Here is an 18,338-nt window from a genome sequence, read left to right as displayed (position 1 = left end):
TGCAAATGAAATTGTCTATTCTTAGGTTGAGGCGGGTGGGGGAAGAGAAGAGTTGTGCCCAGTATAAAAACCCTTTGGTTTGTTCATCCTAGTGTCCCATAGAAAGTGTAGGAGGTCTGACGGGGCCATGGGTCTCCTATGTGCATATTGCTCTTAGTATTTCATGAAAGATGATCAGCAAGTGTGGAGGAATTGGTCATGATGAGAGCACAGGAAGCACATTGTTTTGTGGAATCCTTATTTTTCCTAAATTTCTGTTCTAAAACTGATTATGAAGGTTGTTAGGAAATAGAGATAGTTTAAGTAAGTTATATTTGTATTTGGGGGTTTTAGGAATGAGTTTGATTTGTATTTCTGTATCTGTGTGTGAAGAGAGGTCAAATGAAGTCTTGGTTTCGCTTTAAAAGTCTGCTTGCATTTCTAACAAGGAGTTTACGACTGTTATAAGGTAAAGGTAAATACACACGGGTAGAACAACAGTGCTGTTGCCTAGCAACAGGGGGCCAGATAGGCAGGTTCCTCCCACAGACACACATAACTAAAGAAACAGCAGTTTTAACTTCAGTTGAAGCCAGGCCCTCAGAGAGACTGGGCACTGGGAGAGGGAACTGCAGATTTCCCAGAAGAACAGAAAAGGTCCCAAGTGAAGAAAAACCCCAAAAATCCAGGAGAGTGAAAGAGGGGAAAGGTCCAAAGGAGGCCTTGTAGTCAAAGGAAGGACAGGAACCTGGGAAAAGGTCCTGTCAAGTAAAGTTAAGAGTGAGGGGCAGAGAGAGGCTCTAAGCTTCAGATTTAAAGTGAGAACTGCTTGCAAGAAGCAAGAAAGCTGAAAGAGACAACTGAAGGTCTGGACCTCTTTGCTATGGGCATGTGAAGCAGTGGTGTACTGTTGACGGCTGAGTTGATGAGAGAGAGTGCATGGAAGACAGCTTGAATGCATGTGGTGACCCAGGAAATAGGAACATCAGAAGGAGAGTTCGAAACCCTGGAGGAAACCCTTGTGGAAGGTGTCTGAGAGAAAACGTCAATTTGGGAGAAGATTCCAAGGCAAGGTTTTGGAGAGTGGAGATTGGAAACCCTCATGTGAAGGACGGAATTCAGTGAGACTGGCTGGCTCACAGTGTGACAAGCATCTGGGGAGAGTTGAGGAGAGATCCATAGCATCTGGTTGAGGTGACATCTGTTACTTGGTTTCAGAGTGTGGTGTGTATGACCACAGGGTGCCATAGGTGTACATGAACTGTGTATTTACTGTATACATTAAAGTATAAGATAGCTTTTGTAACTTGTGTTATCCTTACAAATCTGTATACATCTGTAAAGGTATAGTTGTGGGTGGAGGAGTATTGTAATATAGTTCATCTTTTCATGTTAAATAAATGTTTTATTCTTTTGTTAAAAGTTCATCAGTTGACTCCTGTGACTCTGTTCAGTAGCTACTCTCCACGTATCTAAACAAACAAATAAATGTTAGGATCTATCAAGCTTGGGTTCCACTCTGGGATCAGGCTTGTCCAGGGGTAACCTTAGCGGGGACCATAACAAGGTGTTTTACTTTTAGGATTAAATGTCAGCACAGACACTGAAGAGCTCTTATATGAGGAAAATAGTTTACACCATTGGCTGTTTACCATCAGTAGGGAATAATAGAGGTAATTGCCTGGTGGCATCAAGGAAAAATTACAACCTGACACAAAATAACTTTAAGGCTTCCCCACTTAAATTAAATGCAACATTTATTTGTGGAATAGCTTCTCTTCCTGCTTCCACACTGTTATCTTTGGTTTTCCCAAGGACCAATCCTTTTCTCGCTCATATTTCTCTCTGACATATTCCTCCTGGGTGACACCATCCAAAGACACTGTTAATTTTCACATGTACGCTGAAGACACCCAGCTCTACCTCACCACCAGCTCTCAACTCCCCCACTTGCTAAATTATCAGACTGCTTATCTGACATCCAGTACCGGATGAGCAGAAATTTCCTCAATTAAGTATTGGGAAGACTGAAGACATTGATTTTGTCTCCCGTTCCAAGCTCTGTTCCTCATCTATAGAATCCATCCCACTCCCTGGCAAGTCTGAGGCTAAACCAGTCTGGTAGTAACAGGTGTCACTTAAAGTCTGCCACCTGCAGCCCACTTGATTGGCACCCCATTGACCAACTTGAACATTCATTTCCTTTACCACTGACACACAGTGGCAGTGGTGTGCCCTATACACAAGATACATTGCAACAATTCACCAAGGTTCTTTTGAAACCACCTTCCAAACCCGCAATCTCTACCACCTAGAAGGACAAGGGCAACAGACTCATGAGAGCACCACCATCTGCAAGTTCCTCTCCAAGCTCCAGACCATCCTGACTTGGAACTATATCGCTTCACTGTCATTGGGTTAAAATCCTGGAACTTCCTTCCCAGCAGCACTATAGGTGTACCTGCTTGCCCAAGTCCCATGAAAGAATTTATATCAAAGAAACTGACCTAATATATCTTTTATGTGGCTCTATGTCATACTTGGTATTATAATGCACATATGAAGTGTCCTGGGACATTTTATTATATTGGAGGTGTTATATAAGTTGTTGGAAATTCCATAATGTATTTTGCACTTGGGAAGAATAGAGAAACAAACAAGATCCATTGAAATTCACCCAGGGTGTATGAAGGATGACTCTTCCAGACACTTATAACAGGAGAATAATTTACCTAAATGCAGTCAATCTAACCCACTGCAACTCCATGAAAGCAAATTACAATAAAAATAAATCTGAGTCAGTAGGCATGAGAGTAAAGGTATGTGTAATGATGCAAATGTCCCTCACTATTTTGGGAATATCAAAGTTGGTACTCAAATCCTAGATTAGGCCTTAAAATGCACCATCATCTGACTCAGATGCACGATTGCTGTGAACAAAGTGAAATCTGTATTAATGCTATACGATGGTATTTAGAGCAAAGAAACCGGCCATTGGCCCAGCAGATCCATGCCAGTGTTTATGCTCCACACAAACTTCCTCCCATCCTTCTTCATATGGCCGCATCAACAGATCTTTCTGCGCCCTTTTCTCTCATGTTTATCTAGCTTCCATTTAGATGGACCTATGCTATTTGCCTCAACCACTCCATTATCACTGCTCTTTTGATCAAGAAGTTTTTCCTAAATTTCTTCCTTGATTTATTTGTGACTGCCTTGAATTTAAGACCCCTTGTTCTGGTTTCCTCTGCAAATGGAAACATCTTCCCTATGCATATGGTATCAAACCATTTCCTAACCTTTCAAACTCTATCAAGTCACCTTTCACTTTTCTCCTTTCTAGACAAAAGAGCCTCAAGCATGTTCAATCTTTGCTGATAGATATATACTCTCAGTTCTGGTATCAGCTGTAGGCTTTCTTGGTATGAAGAAATAATATTTTGGAACACAATGATTTGATGTTATTCTGAATAGACTGTAGGTGTTACAGTCCAAATCAGCTTCTTCCCCTCCCTGAAAGCATTCCGAAGGGACTGTTCCCTCCACGACACCCTCGTCCACTCCTCAATCACCCCCAACACCTGGTTTCCTCCCCACGACACCTTCCTATGCATTTGCAGAGGTTTAACGCCTTCCCTTTTACCTCCTCTCTCCTCACCTCCAAGGTCCCAAACACTCCTTTCAAGTGAAGCAGCTTTTCAATTTAGTATACTGTATTTGCTGCTTACTACACAGTCTCCTCTACATTAGGGAGATAAAGTACAGATTGGGTGACTGCTTTGCGGAACACCTCAGCTCAGCCCACAAGTATGGCTCCATGCTTCCGGTTGCTTGCTGTTTTGATTCACCACCTTGTTCTCACGTTCACATTTCTGTCCTCAGCCTGCTGCAGTGTTCCAGTGAAGCTCAACATAAGCTCAAGCAGCAGAATCTCATCTTTCATTTAGGCATTTGACAGCCTTCTGGACTCACCATTGAGTTCAACAATTTCAGACCATGATGTCTGTCCTCCATTTTGATTCAGTTTTTTTTTTGTGATGCAACAAGACTTGGACAATATCTGGGCTTGGGCTGACAAGTGGCAAGTAACATTCATGCCACACAAGTGCCAGGCAATGACTATCTCCAACAAGAGAGAATCTAACCATCGCCCTTTGACATTCAATGGTATTACCATTGCTGAATCCCCTGCTATCAACACCCAGTGGGGGTTATCATTGACCAGAAACTGAACAGGACTAGCCATGTAAATAGTGTGGCTACAAGAGCAGGTCAGAGGCTAGGAATCCTGTGGCAAGTATCTCACCTCCTGACTCCCCAAAGCCTGTCCACCATCTACAAGACACAAGTCAGGTGTGTGATGGCTTACTGTCCACTTGCCTGGATGAGTGCAGCTCCCACAATACTCAAGAAGCTGACACCATCCAGGAAAAAGCAGCCCACTTGATTGGCACCCCTTCCACAAACATTCACTCCCTCCACCACCGACAAACAGTGGCAGCAGTGTGTAACATCTACAAAATGCACTGCAGGAACTCACTAAGCCTCCTTAGACCGCACCTTCCAAACCCACAATCACTACCGTCTAGAAGGACAAGGGCAGCAGATACATGGGAACACCACCACCTAGAAGCCCTGTTCCAAACCACACACCATCCAGACTTGGAAATATCGCCGTTTTTTCACTGTCGTGGATCAAAATCCTGGAACTCCCTCTCTAACAGCAGTGTGTGTACCTACATCACAGGGACTGCAGCGGTTCAAGTAGGCAACTCACCATTACCTTCTCAAGGGCAATTAGGGATGGGCAATAAATGCTGGCCAAGCCAGCAACCCCCACACCCTATAAATGAATAATAAGAATGTGCCAACCTGAGTCTTGTTTTTCATGTTTTGCTTATGGCGTAGAGCTGTTTATTATTCATCCATTCTCTCACACTCTGGAAAAATGCTTTGTTTCTTTACTGCAATCAATACCACTCCCTTTACACTTTGTTCCATAACATCTGGTCATTTAATTTCTCCTGCCCGCTATGCTATGTCAGACCTTCCCTTTTATTCTTCGCCCTCCACTTTGAACGGCATAAACCCATCACATTTCGACTATCTGTTCTGTAGAAGAGTCATATTCGACTTGAAGCGGTAACTCTGTTTCTCGCTCCACTGATGCCGCCAGACCTACTGAATATTTCCAGCAATTTTTGTTTTTATTTCAGGTTTTCTTTATGCGCTGTTTGACCCATCTATTGATATTGAATGAATAGTTTTGTATGTTAGCATTGGGACTTTTCTATTATACATAAGCTGAAGGGGTATAATAACACAAACCTAGATTGCAACAATGGAACTGTTTAGATAAGATTCACTCGACTCATTCCTGGGATGAGGAGCTTATTTTATGAAGAAAATTTGGACAGGTTGGGCCAATACCCATTTGAGTTTAGAAGAATGAGTGGTCATCTTATTGAAACATCTAAGATCTTCAGGGGATTTGATAGGGTAGCTACCAGGAGGATGTTTTCACTTGTGGGAGAGATTAGAACCAGGGGACACTGTTTAAAAATCAGAGGTCTGCCCTTTAAGACGGAGATGAGGGAAATTCTTTTCTCTCATTAGTCATCAGAATATGGAATTCTCTTCCCCAGAAAGCAGTGGAGGCTGGGTCATTGCATTATTCAAGGCAGAGTTAGACAGATTTTTCATAGACAAGGGAATCGAGGGTTATGGAGCGTAGACACGAAAGTGGAGTTGAGGCACGATCAGCCATGATCTTATTGAATGGCAGAGCAGGCTCGAGGGATTGAATGGCCTACTCCTGCTCCTAAGTTCTATGTTCCTAATACTACTTATGAAAGTTGCAAAGCATAGTACATGCTCGGTCACTCTCTAGACAACTTTTGACTACTATGCCTCTTGAGCACAACTAATACACAAGTATAAAATATTATGAGAGCTAGAAAGAACTGCATAAAAATCAAAGCTACTTTTACTAATATAACTCACGAGTAAACTCTTTACAGCCGACAGCAAGGGAGACGAGATCTATTAACCTTCATATAATACAGACAGTTTTGGTCTTGTATTTCTAAATATTGTGGGTTTAGACAAATCTCATTTTGCCAAAATGTACCAGTAGAGATATGCAACTAAGCTTGGAGTAGACATAACCACACTGGCAAAATACCAACAAATGTGCAAAACCTAGCTACAGTTTTTGGGTTAGTGCAGGGATGGTTTAAGAAGAGAGGATTCTGTAATTTCACAAGCAAGAGCACTTTGGTTATCAGTTTTTTCTTTCTAATATTTTCAAACTCTTGTAAATTTTCAGCATAATTCCTCAGTAAACAGAATGAATTTGTGATTTTTCTGGTTAAAAAGATCATTGTGTTTGTATTTGAAATTGCAGGCTCCACATCTCTTTGTGCCACTCTGCAGAGAGGTGAGCACTGGTTATACGATAGAGATGATGACAAGATCTCTGTGTGTGTCGGCCGTGGCTCAGTTGGTAGCACTCTCTCCTCTGAGTTAGAAGGTTGTGGATTCAGGTTGCACTCCAGAGACATGAGCATATGATTCAAGGCTGACAATCCAATACAGTACTGAGGGAGAGCCGCACTGTCAGAAGTACTGTCTCTCAGATGAGATGTTCAACTGAGCCTCGGTCCGCCGAGGTGGACGCAAAGTATGGCACTATTTTGAACAAACATGGGGGAAGTTACCCTTGTTGTCCTGGCCAATGTTTTTCCTTCAATCAACATCACAAAAACAAATTATCTGGTCATTATCACATTGCTGTTTGTGGGACCGTGAGGTGCATAAATTGGCAACTGCATTTCCTAAATTGCATCAGTGACTGCAATTCGAAAGTACTTAATTTGCTATAAAGTGCTTTGGGTGTTCTCTGGTCATGAAAGGCATTATTTAAATGCAAGCTTTTTTATATAACTTATAACAAGATCTAAATTGGTAGCTTATCTGATTGTGGACATCCAATCACAAATACAGTATATCCGTGCATATTTCAAAATGAGAAGTGAATGAACTATTGTAATAAGGTTTTAGCAAGTAAACCAGAACTGTTCTTAAGATGCTCTTGTACATTTTAAACTCCTACTCCTCTCTCTAGCTGCCTTCAGCTCAGGTCTTCTTGATGGTCATCTTTATGCCCCCTGCAAAGTGTCATCCTTCAACAGCAGACATTTCTGCTTCTGGAGAGCTAGGTTTATTGTACTGTAAGCATAAATTTGGCAGCTCACCTGAAACTGGACAGCACTTATCTATTGAGTCAAGAGTAAATGTCATTCAAGACTGTTAATTAGGAGTTTTGAGTACTCCGAGTGGTAATCCAATACTCTGCAACTAGAGCTATTGGAAACAAATGAGCCTGAATAACTTAACTTGCGACATATTAGCATGTTCAATTCTGGCCTAAATTTTCCATTTGATACAAAGGCATAAATGTTCTTTTAATTTTGGGTAAACAGTGAGTGCAGCTTGCACCTACCCAAAGTTCCAACCTTCCTGCCCCACTCAGTCATGTATCATGACTTTTCCCCACACTAATTTCACATTTTCCTTGTTCTGTAAGGTAGTTCTCCAGTCCCTCATACCTAATTTGTCCTTCCCCTTCTTGTAGACCCCTAATGCTGCTTGTATCCCCTTCCCCTGATTTATACATTGAAACTCTACTTGTTTTTTTTTTAGTCGTCTGTATTGACGTTAATGTCTTATTTTCTAGGTGACTGAAATCCAAGACTGGAGTGCCTCTAGCCCTCACAGCGCAGCATATGTTTTGTGGGACAATGGAGCCAAAAACTTATACAGAGTGGGATTTGAAGGCATGGTAAGTGGCATCAGCAAAATAATTATGCATTATCTGGATGTAGGGTTTACATGTCCTGTATGTGTGCTACAACGTACTGATCGTGATGTGAAACTTAGAAAGGAACTGGCTCAAGTAATAACCTTCATAAATGAAAGTGGTCATGCATATTGATCAAAACAAAAATTGGTCTTTGTAAAGATCACTAATGCAGTCTGTGTTTATGCACACCACAAGTCATTTAGAGAAAAATATTCCATATCTTGTTTGTGGATTTGAACTCCTTTGCACACACCTTGCCCATGTGACTTAAGTTTACTACCAAATCATATTCAGTTACTTTTTTAACAATGGTATAATTAAAATATAACTTAAACATTACAAGTTGGAAACTAAAAATACAATCTAAATATTTAATGGAAAAAGTTCAACGCCCTTCAGAATCTTGTTATGAAATGATTCATAAATGTGAAACTGGAATGAAATATGCTCTGGAGCAAATGGCCGGATTTTGTGATAAGAATCACAGTGAAGCTAACAGTGCTCAACATTATAATGGAGAAAATCTGACGACATTTGGAGTGCAAACGTGTGTAGTTAAACGTGGAAATGCAGAAGTTGCTGTTCGAGATGGCCACTGCTCCTCAACAGGATGCACTATTACAGCACTTATTGATGGACTCAGCACTGAAATGACTGCAATGACATGAATCTGGGGTATTTACCACCTGTTTCGCTCTAAAAATGGTTTAAAAGGTTAAAGCTGGTGAATTTGGGAGCAAGTGAGTTTTTAACAGTTTGTTTAAATAACAATTATTACTGAACAACCTCTCTGCCCATGAAAGTTTAAATTTATAAGTGTGGAACCCTGTTCCCTCAAAAGAAAAGGAGTGTTGGATTTGAATTTTTTTTTGCTTCTTTTGTGTGTCCCTTTTATTTCTCTCCCTTAACCTATTAGTATGTCTGAATCTTTAACTTTAAATGATTTATGGAAAGCTTAAGTTGTATTTTCTGGTTTAATATTTGCAACCATCTTTAGTCAGAAGTGCTGAGTGGATGATGCATCACAGTCTCCTCCTGAGGCCCCCATTCTCACAGATGCCAGTCTTCAGCCAGTTTGTTTGACCCTGCATGATATCAATATGTGCCTGAAGGCACTGGATACAACAAAGGCTGTGGGCCCTGACAACATCCTGGCAGTAGTATTGAAGGCTTGCGCTCCAGAAATAGCAGCGTTCCAACCAAGCTGTTCCAGTACAGCTACATCATTGACACCTACCTGACAATGTGGAAAATTGCCCAGATATTCCCTGTACACAAAGCAGGACAAATTCAATCTGGTCCATCATCAGTCTGCTCTCAATCATCAGCAAAGTGATGGAAGATGTCATCGACGGTAAGGTCAAGCGGTACTTACACAGCAATGATGTGCTCACTGGTGCTCAGTTTGGGTTCTGACAGGCCCACTCACCTCCTGACCTCATTCCAGCCTTGGTTCAAGCATGGACAAAAGGGCTGAATTGAAGAGCTGAATTGAAGAGGTTGACATCAAGACAGCATTTGACTGACTGTGGCATCAAGGAGTCCTAGAAAAACTGGAGTCAATGGGAATCAAGGGGAAAACCCTGCAATGGTTGAAGTCATACCTAGCACAAAGGAAGACGGTTGTGGATGTTATAGGCCAATCATCTCAGTCCCAAGACATTGCTGCAGGAGCTCCACAATGTGATGCCCCAGGTCCAACCGTCTTCAACTGCTTCATCAGTGACCTTTCCTGCATCATAGGACCACAAGTGAGGATGCTCGCTGATGATTGCACAGTGTTCAGTACCATTCGTGACTCTTCAGATGCTGAAACAGTCTGTGTCCATATGCAGCAAGACCTGGACAGCATTCAGACTTGAATGATAAGTGCAAGTGACATTGCTTGCACTTGCATGGTGCGGATGACGATCTTCAACAAGGGAGATCTACCCATCTTGCCTTGACATTCAGTGGCATTACCATTGCTGAATCCCCCACTGTAAACATCTTGGGGGTTACTGTTGCCCAGAAAGTTAACTGGACCAGCCATATAAATGTTGTGGCTCCAAGAGAAAGTCAGAGGCTGGGAATTCTGTGGTTAGTAACTCACCTTGTGACTCCCCAAAGCATGTTCACTGTCTACAAGGCACAAGTTAGGAGTGTGATGGAATGCTCTTCACTTGCCTGGATGAGTGCAGGTCCAACAATATTCAAGAAGCTGGACACCATCCAGGACAAAGCAGCCTGTTTGATTGGCACCCCATTGACCATCTTATACATTCACTCCTTCCACCACTGACACATAGTGGCAGCAGTGCGTACCACATTCAGCAACTTGCCAAGGCTCCTTTGACAGCACCTTTTCAAAGCTTCGACCTCTACCACCTATAAGAATAAGAGAATCAGATATATGGGAACCTTACCAGTTGCAAGTTTCCCTCCAAGCCACACATCATCCTGACTTGGAACTATATCATCATTCCTTCACTGTTGCTAGGTCAAATTCCTGGAACTCGGTAACAGCGCCATGGGTGTACCTAGACCACATGGACAGCAGCGGTTCAAGAGGGCAGCTCATCACCAGCTTCTCAGGGGAAATTAGGGATGGGCAATGAATGCTGGCCTTGCTGGCGAAGCTCACATCCCATGAATGAATAATAAAAAAAACGCTGCCTGTCTCAGTGAGAATTCATCAGTCTGATTTGATGAGCTAGTTCTTGCCTTTTCAAAGATGCCACAAACCTCCTGCAGAAACAGAGCCATATTTGTGCTCTTAAGTATCTGGGCTGCTGTCAGGAAGGTAAACAGCGAACAGCGGCTGGTGTAAATGTTCAATATTCTGCGATTAATGATCTAATTGTGGAGTGAACAGAGTCAGTAACCTGGTTTGTGTTTACTTGAGAGCAGAACAAAAGCAAAATTGATTTTTTTTAAAAGAGCAGCAACACAGAGTTTTCAAGTTGGTTGCAGCACAGGCTTGATTGGCAGGTTCTTAATTATTTTACAAATCCTGACTCCCATTCTGAAGCAAGTTTATTTTGCTACAAGAGGTAAGGATTGTAACATATTCTGCACATTATTTTGGCTCTGGATTAATGTGTTGCAGATTATGAATGCATGTGCTATCAAAATTCACCTGTTTTTAGTTCAGTTAGTGTATTTCGGGAGTCACATTTGTTACGGACCAAGATGGGAGGAGTGCACAGTTAATTCTAGCCCCACTTCTCCACTGATCGTAACAATTGTTTAAATGCTTAATTCATCCACAAAACTGGCCAATTGTTTACCTTTTCATGCTGGGAATAACAGTATCAAAGACTCTAACCAGGCTTCTTTAAGTAAACACAAAATTGTTTTTTTTATAAAACAAACTGCTTTTCAAAACAAGTTAATAAACTGGCTAATGTACGAGTTGTAGTTTAGAAAAGTAACAATTTCCCCTTTTTAAAAAAATATTCGAAACGCCATAGACAATTGTACAAACACAAAACAGGACAAAACAAACACAGACCCCTGCAGAGGCTGGAGGATGGGAGCGTTTCTTTAAAAAGAATAAAATTCAAAAAGATCTCCACTGTCGATCTAATAGAATTCTAGTCACAATAGGTCTGGAAGTTCCTTCAGACAGATTTTTTTGGTGAAACTTTCCTTGATGACTCTTATTTATCACAACCTTTGTGAATTCTCAAAAAAAAGTTATCCTGATGAGACGTTTGAGGAAAGTTTAACTCAAAGGTGGAGCAGACAGAGGGAAGAAGAGTTTTCCTTGCAGCCCGCTTCTACGCGCACCCATACACACAATCTGCCTGAGAGTCTTAAGAAGACCGAGATGTCCAAAGAATATTTCTCAACTCAGATGTTTTCAACCAATCAATAAGAGCCGTTAGCCTGGCAACAGCAGTTCTTTGTTAACTTTGATATACAAAGTATTTCTTCCCTTTCCAGGTGTTCTCCAGTGAACGTCTATCTTGACCTGTTGTTTCTTGAAGAATGGCATATTGACAGCCCTGAATTAATATTAATAAAAATAACTCGGGAGGAAGAATGTCCAAAATTCAAGGTCCTTCAAATTTTTCCAAAAATGTGTTCCTCACATGTCCCTTAGTTGCTGTTCTAAATTGTTTAGCCCCCATTTTGTTTCTTCTCCCATCTCCATAAGTGGGAAGGAAAATAAAAATCTGATTCTTTTATTGCTTACATTTTTAGGTAGATTAATGTATCAAAGAGGTAGTAGTATAATTGTAGGTTCATGCCAGTCTTGATCTTAAATATTTTTTCTGGTGATTGGCCTTCACGACCAGCTTCTCTGAGAGCTTGATATGACAGGCACCCGACTGAGAATAATTGTACAGAGAAAATGTAAAACACTGAGCTGGTTTGCGTTTAGCAGGATGCAGAAAGATTTTGTTATTCCAATGTCACTGTTAGATCCATTGAAAAGTGGTTCTCCATCGTTGTATTCCTTGTGGAGGTTGGTCCATTGTGTGCTGTTTTTGATTGCAGGAGACCATGTGTTGGCATTTGACTAGATGTCAAGATAAAAATGCAAAGTCAACCAGCACAATCTAATAAACCCAGACTACTAAATAAAGTGCCAAATAAATGTTAAATTTTATTCTTGTCAAAATTTTACAGTAATATTCTGAAAATAGCATTTACTTCACATTTGGTTTGAAGTGAATTTAGGGCAACATTTTAAATTTTAACTAGAAATTGGCTAAGTGGATACTTTGTATTTCCAATGCTCCTTCATGGAACCCAGTGTTCTTTGACGTTTTTGTGTAGTCTGAGTCAATTTGCACTACCCTTACTGCAGTAGTACCTGAAACTAGCTAAGTCAGCACCAAGCAGTAATTAGACATGGAGTCTTTATGCCCCATTGTACTGAGCCACATACTGGATGAAGTTCCTGAACCATCATGAAAGTTTTGCCTTCCATCTTGCGAGTAACTGGAATGGAAAAGTGAAACCTTCATACTTGACTTCTGTTTGTATCTCTCTGTGATGTGTGTGTAGTTTGAGTATGAATATATTTTTTTTCTCCTTTTAACTAGTCTGACTTGAAATGCGTCCAGGATGCAAAAGGAGGTTCCTTTTACAGAGATCATTGTCCTGTGCTGGGTATGTAACTACAGAAATTTTTCTTAAGGACTCAAACCTCGAGTAAATTAGATGAATGTGTAGTATGTGGTTTAGCATACGGACTCTTGGGATCTGGGTTTCTATCCAACATTATCAGCTGCAATTGATTTGAGCTTTCTACGACTGCTCCACACCTCCCTTGATCATGCATGATAATTCTTGGTATTGCGTTTCAGACTCTCCATGGTTGCTGTTCCTTTGACGTTATGTACCGCAGCTGTATCATGGCTTGCAGATTGTGGGTGCTGTTGGCTAATTCAAGGATTAGCCGACCACCTTTTGATATTTCCTCCATCAAACATTCCACCAACATTCCACCAACATTCTTCCAGGCACTCACCTACCTATAACCATTGTCATTTCCTGGAGGCCAGGTATTAAGCTTGATATTATAGGAACAATTGACAGTACTACGTGTGGCTGGTCAATGCCGATTGCCAGGCAGCAGTCAAGTAATTATATCACCTCTGGTAGGTTTCTTTCCAATGCGGATGAATTGGATGAAAACCTTGAATGATAATTTCCCTGCTTGACCTCGTCCTCAGCAAACTACTTGCCACAGATACCTCTGTCTGTAGCACGAATGGTAGGAGTGACCTTGATACAGTCCTTGTGGGGAGCATATCCTGCCTTGACACAGAAAGCATCCTCCATCATGTTGAACATTGAGAACAGGTAGTTATTTACACATCAAGAAAGTGATAACCACTAACTGTTTACATTAATGAAAATTTCAAAGGAACCAGTTAATATAACATTTTAAAGTGTTCTTTTTATTTCTGGCAGAAACAACTATGTTTGTTCCCTTGTTTGCACTTCATTTAAGGTGCATTGAATGCAGAACAGACATAAGTAAATAGCAATTGAAACAAAAATGTTGGAAATACTTAGAGAGAGAAGCAGAGTTAATATTTTTGACCTGTGACCTTTCATAAGAACTGGGAAAATTTAGAAATGTAATAGATTTTGAACAAGTGAAAGGGGAGAGGATGGGAAGAACAACAAAAGGGAAGGTCTGTGATTGGGTGAAGGGAAGGTGAGATTAAATGAGAAAAGGGAATGGTAATGGAAGAATTAAAGGTACAAAAGATGAGTGTAGAGGAGGTGTGAATGGCAGGATCATGAATAGCTGCTATGCAAAAGAAAAAGAGAGAAACGAGAGGGGAAAAACAAACCAGTAAAGAAAATGGAAACAAAATGAGGCAGAGGTTAAGCTTTAAAATTGTTCAATTCAATGTTGCTGTAAAGTGCCTAGTTGAAAGATGAGAAGCTGTTCCCAAAGCTTAGATTGAGTTTCATTGGAACACTGTGGGAAGCCGAGGACAGAAAGGGTTGGGAGCAAGGTGAAGAATTAAAATGACAGATGGGAACTGTCTGGAAGCTTGAGACCATGCTTGTGGCTGATCAGAGGTGTCCCACACAATGGTCAATCAGTCTGCATTTGGCAACACCAATGTAGAGAAGACCATATCATGAGCAGAGAATATAGAATACTAAATTGGAAGAAGTACAAGTGACTCACTACTTCACCTGGAAGGAGTCTGTTGGGCCTTGCAGAGTGAGAAGGGAGAAGATAAAAGGGTAGGTGTTGCATCTTCTATGCTTGCATGAAAAAGTGTTGTGGGAAGAGGAGGGGGAAGGGAACTTGTGTTTAATATTGACATCATGCTGGAGGTGGCAGAAATGGTGGAGGATGATCTGTTGAAAAGGGTAACTGGTGGGATGGAAGGTGAGGACAAGGGGACCTTAATATCATTCTCAGAAGGAGGGGAAGGGGTGAGAACATAAGTGTGTGAAGTAGAATGGATGTGGTCGAGGTCGCTGCCAACCATGGTTGTGGGCAGTCCTCTTTTGAGACAAGATAGCATCTTGAAAGCATGGAAGATGGCATTGTCAGAACAGATGTGATGGGAATGGGGAAACTGGAAGAATTGAATAGAGTCCTTTATGAAATGGAGTGTGAGGAATTGTATTTGAGGTAGTTGTGTGAGGCAGTGGCTATATTGTAAATATTGGTTGATAGCCTATCCCCAGAATTGGAGACAAATAAGTCAAGGAAGGGAAAGGAAGAGTCTGAGATGGACCACGTGAAGGCAAGAGAAGAGTGGAAATTGGATGCAAAATTGTTGAAATTTTCCAGTTTGGGGCGAGAGCAGAAAATGGCACCTATATATTCATAAGAGTACTGGAATAAAGAAGTGAGGGAGGGGGCCTGAGTAGGATTGGAACAATGTTCCACATATCCCAAAGAAAGTCAGGCATAGCTAGAACCTATGTGGGAACCAATAGCAATATCTTTCATTTGGAGGAAGTGAGTGAGTTGAAAGTGAAATTGCTCATACAGTCATTATGGAGTCAGGAGGGCTAAAAGGGGTCATGAAAAGTCACTGACAGCCAGGATTAAGGAAAATCCCAAGGCCTTTTATACATATGTAAAAAGCAAGAGGGTAGCCAGGGAAAGGGTAGGCCCACTCAGGGACAGAGGTGGGAATCTGTGTGGAGCCAGAAGAAATGGGAGAGATACTAAATGAATACTTCTCATCAGTATTCACCAAAAAAAAGGACTTAGCGGCCGATTTGTCTAGGGAAGAGTGTGTACATAGCCTGGACCATGTTGAGATCAAAAAAGAGGTGTTAGGCGTCTTGAAGAATATTAAAGTGGAAAAGTCCCCAGGTCCAGATGGGATCTACCCCAGAGTACCGAGGGAGGCAAGGGAGGAGATTGCTGGGGCCTTCACAGAAATCTTTGTATCCTCACTGGCTACGGGTGAGGTCCCAGAGGACTGGAGAATGGCCAATGTCGTTCCATTGTTTAAGAAGGGTAGCAGGGATAATCCAGGAAATTACAGGCCGTTGAGCCTTACGTCAGTGGTAGGGAAATTATTGGAGAAGATTCTTCGTGACAGGATTTACTACCATTTGGAAGCAAATGGGCATATTAGCGAGAGGCAGCATGGTTTTGTGAAGGGGAGGTCGTGTCTCACTAACTTGATCGAGTTTTTCGAGCAAGTGACAAAGATGATCGACGATGGAAGGGCAGTGGATGTTATATACACGGATTTCAGTAAGGCCTTTGACAAGGTCCCTCATGGCAGGCTGGTACAGAAGGTAAAGTCGCACGGGATCAGAGGTGAGCTGGCAAGATGGATACGGAATTGGCTTGACCATAGAAGACAGAGGGTATCAGTGGAAGGGTGCTTTTCTGAATGAAGAGCTGTGACTAGTGGAGTTCCGCAGGGATCAGTGCTGGGACCTTTGCTGTTTGTAGTATACTTAAATTATTTGGAGGAAAATGTAACTGGGCTAATTAGTAAGTTTGCAGACGAGACTAAGGTTGGAGGAGTTGCAGATAGTGAAGAGGATTGTCAAAGGATACAACGGGATATAGATCGGTTGGAGACTTGGGCGGAGAAATGGCAGATGGCGTTTAATCCGAACAAATGCGAGGTAATTGGAAGGTCTAATACAGGCAGAAATTATACAGTAAATGGCAGAACCCTTAAATGCATCGACGGGCAGAGGGATCTGGGTGTACAGGTCCACAGGTCACTGAAAGTGGCAACGCAGGTGGATAAGGTAGTCAGGAAGGCATATGGCATGCTTCCCTTCATTGGCAGGGGTATTGAGTATAAAAGCTGGGAAGTCATGCTGCAGCTGTATAGAACCTTGGTTAGGCCACACTTGGAATATTGCGTGCAATTCTGGTCACCACATTACTAGAAGGATATGGAGGTGTTGGAGAGGGTGCAGAGGAGGTTTACCAGGATGCTGCCTGGTCTGGAGGTTATTAGCTATGAGGAGAGGTTGGAGAAACTCGGATTGTTCTCACTAGAGCGACGGAGATTGAGGGGCGACTTGATAGAAGTTTACAAAATTATGAGTGGAATGGACAGAGTAGATAGTCAGAAGCTTTTTCCCAGGGTGGAAGAGTCAATTACTAGGGGACATAGATTTAAGGTGAGAGGAGAAAACTATAGAGGAGATGTGCGGGGCAAGTTTTTTACGCAGAGGGTAGTGAGTGTCTGGAATTCGCTGCCAGAGGAGGTGGTGGAAGCAGGTACGATAGTGGTGTTTAAGAGGCAGCTTGACAAATACATGAATGGGATGGGAATAGAGGGATACGGACCCCGGAAGTGCAAAAGGTTTTAATTGACGGGCAATATGATCGGCGCAGGCTTGGAGGGCCGAAGGGCTTGTTCCTGTGCTGTACTTTTCTTTGTTCTTTGTTCTTTGTATTATGGCAGAGAAGGTGGTCATTTAGCCCATCGAGTCCATGCCGGCTCTCCGAAGAGCAATCGATCAGTCCCATTCCCCTTTATCCTCATAGCCTTGCAGGTTTATTTTTCCCTAATCCCCATGCAATTTCCTCTCAAAATAATTGATCTTCCTCATTTCCTCCACCCTTGTAGGCAGCGAGTTCCAGGTTTTTGAAAAAAGTTCTCTCTCCCATCAACATCGAAGCAACTCAGAATATTTCACAGACCAATCAATGCATTTTGTCAATGATTTACTTAAGCAATTTTGTTATGGCTATTTTAATGTCGGATTGACTTTTTGTGCAGCCACAAGTTCCTTCCTTCTGCCTTCAGGGAGCTATGACATGCTGGGGGGGGAGGGATATTAAGTGCTTTCATTGTTTTTGAAGCAAACAGAACCCTCTCTGGAAAAAATACCAAGCTATTTTATTTGTATTGGATAAGATATTCATCCTGGTAGTGTATTTTTCAGTTTTTTTTTCAAATGAGAGATGTTTTTAGATGAAACCAAGAATCAAGGTACTGTTACCCCAGCTAAAGAGAACAGGTGCATATTTAGTGGGTACAATTATCTTTCCAGGTTTGGGTGCCTGGTGGCCTAAAACTTGAGCTTCTATTTAAAATTAATGGAGCAGTTTTGGGATGTGCATATAGTCAGTATAACTAGACCAACTAGGGAGATTGGAAATCTTAATTGGGCCTTTGAGGCTGAATGGATGAGGATCTCTCTTTGTGGTAACCTTGACATTTTTGCAAATTGGAGGAGCAATTAAACGGCGAGCAGTTATTCTTCATGTTATTAATTCCTAAACAGCAAACACAAGGCTTTAGGTGATGCATTAGGTAACAGCCTCTTGTGACAAAGAGTGTGCCACACTGCAGCTTTTCCCACCTGTTTAAATCCTATTATGAAACACTTGGAAAAAGAAAGCAATCCACTATGTTTTGAATAGAAACAAGGTGCAGGCGTACAAGGAAAAGGCAGGGCAATGGCACTAGGTCAGAATGCTCATTTGGAGTGCCGGTGCAGACACGATGGGCCGATTGGCTGCCTTCTGTGCCGTTAAGATTCTCTGTTCGAGTTACTGATCTTTTAGTCTCAATTTGTACCCAGT

At 41.8% G+C, this 18,338-nt stretch overlaps 1 protein-coding gene across 3 annotated transcripts in view; it reads left to right on the top strand.

Annotated features, from left to right (window-relative positions):
• The window catches only part of mib1 (MIB E3 ubiquitin protein ligase 1), a 187,280-nt gene that overhangs the window by 38,070 nt on the left and 130,872 nt on the right, over positions 1-18,338 (top strand). For all 3 annotated transcript variants that reach the window (XM_078540225.1, XM_078540222.1, XM_078540223.1), the window contains exons 4-5: positions 7,718-7,822; positions 12,880-12,946. In XM_078540225.1, the coding sequence (XP_078396351.1) occupies positions 7,718-7,822; positions 12,880-12,946 (172 nt within the window). The remainder of the gene's footprint in view (positions 1-7,717; positions 7,823-12,879; positions 12,947-18,338) is intronic.

The sequence above is a fragment of the Cetorhinus maximus genome, chromosome 4 (assembly GCF_964194155.1).
Source record: "Cetorhinus maximus chromosome 4, sCetMax3.hap1.1, whole genome shotgun sequence".
In the NCBI taxonomy this organism is placed as follows: Eukaryota; Metazoa; Chordata; class Chondrichthyes; order Lamniformes; family Cetorhinidae; genus Cetorhinus; species Cetorhinus maximus.
The sequence above is the reverse complement of the archived record's forward strand: the minus strand, read 5'-3'. Positions and strand labels throughout refer to the sequence as shown.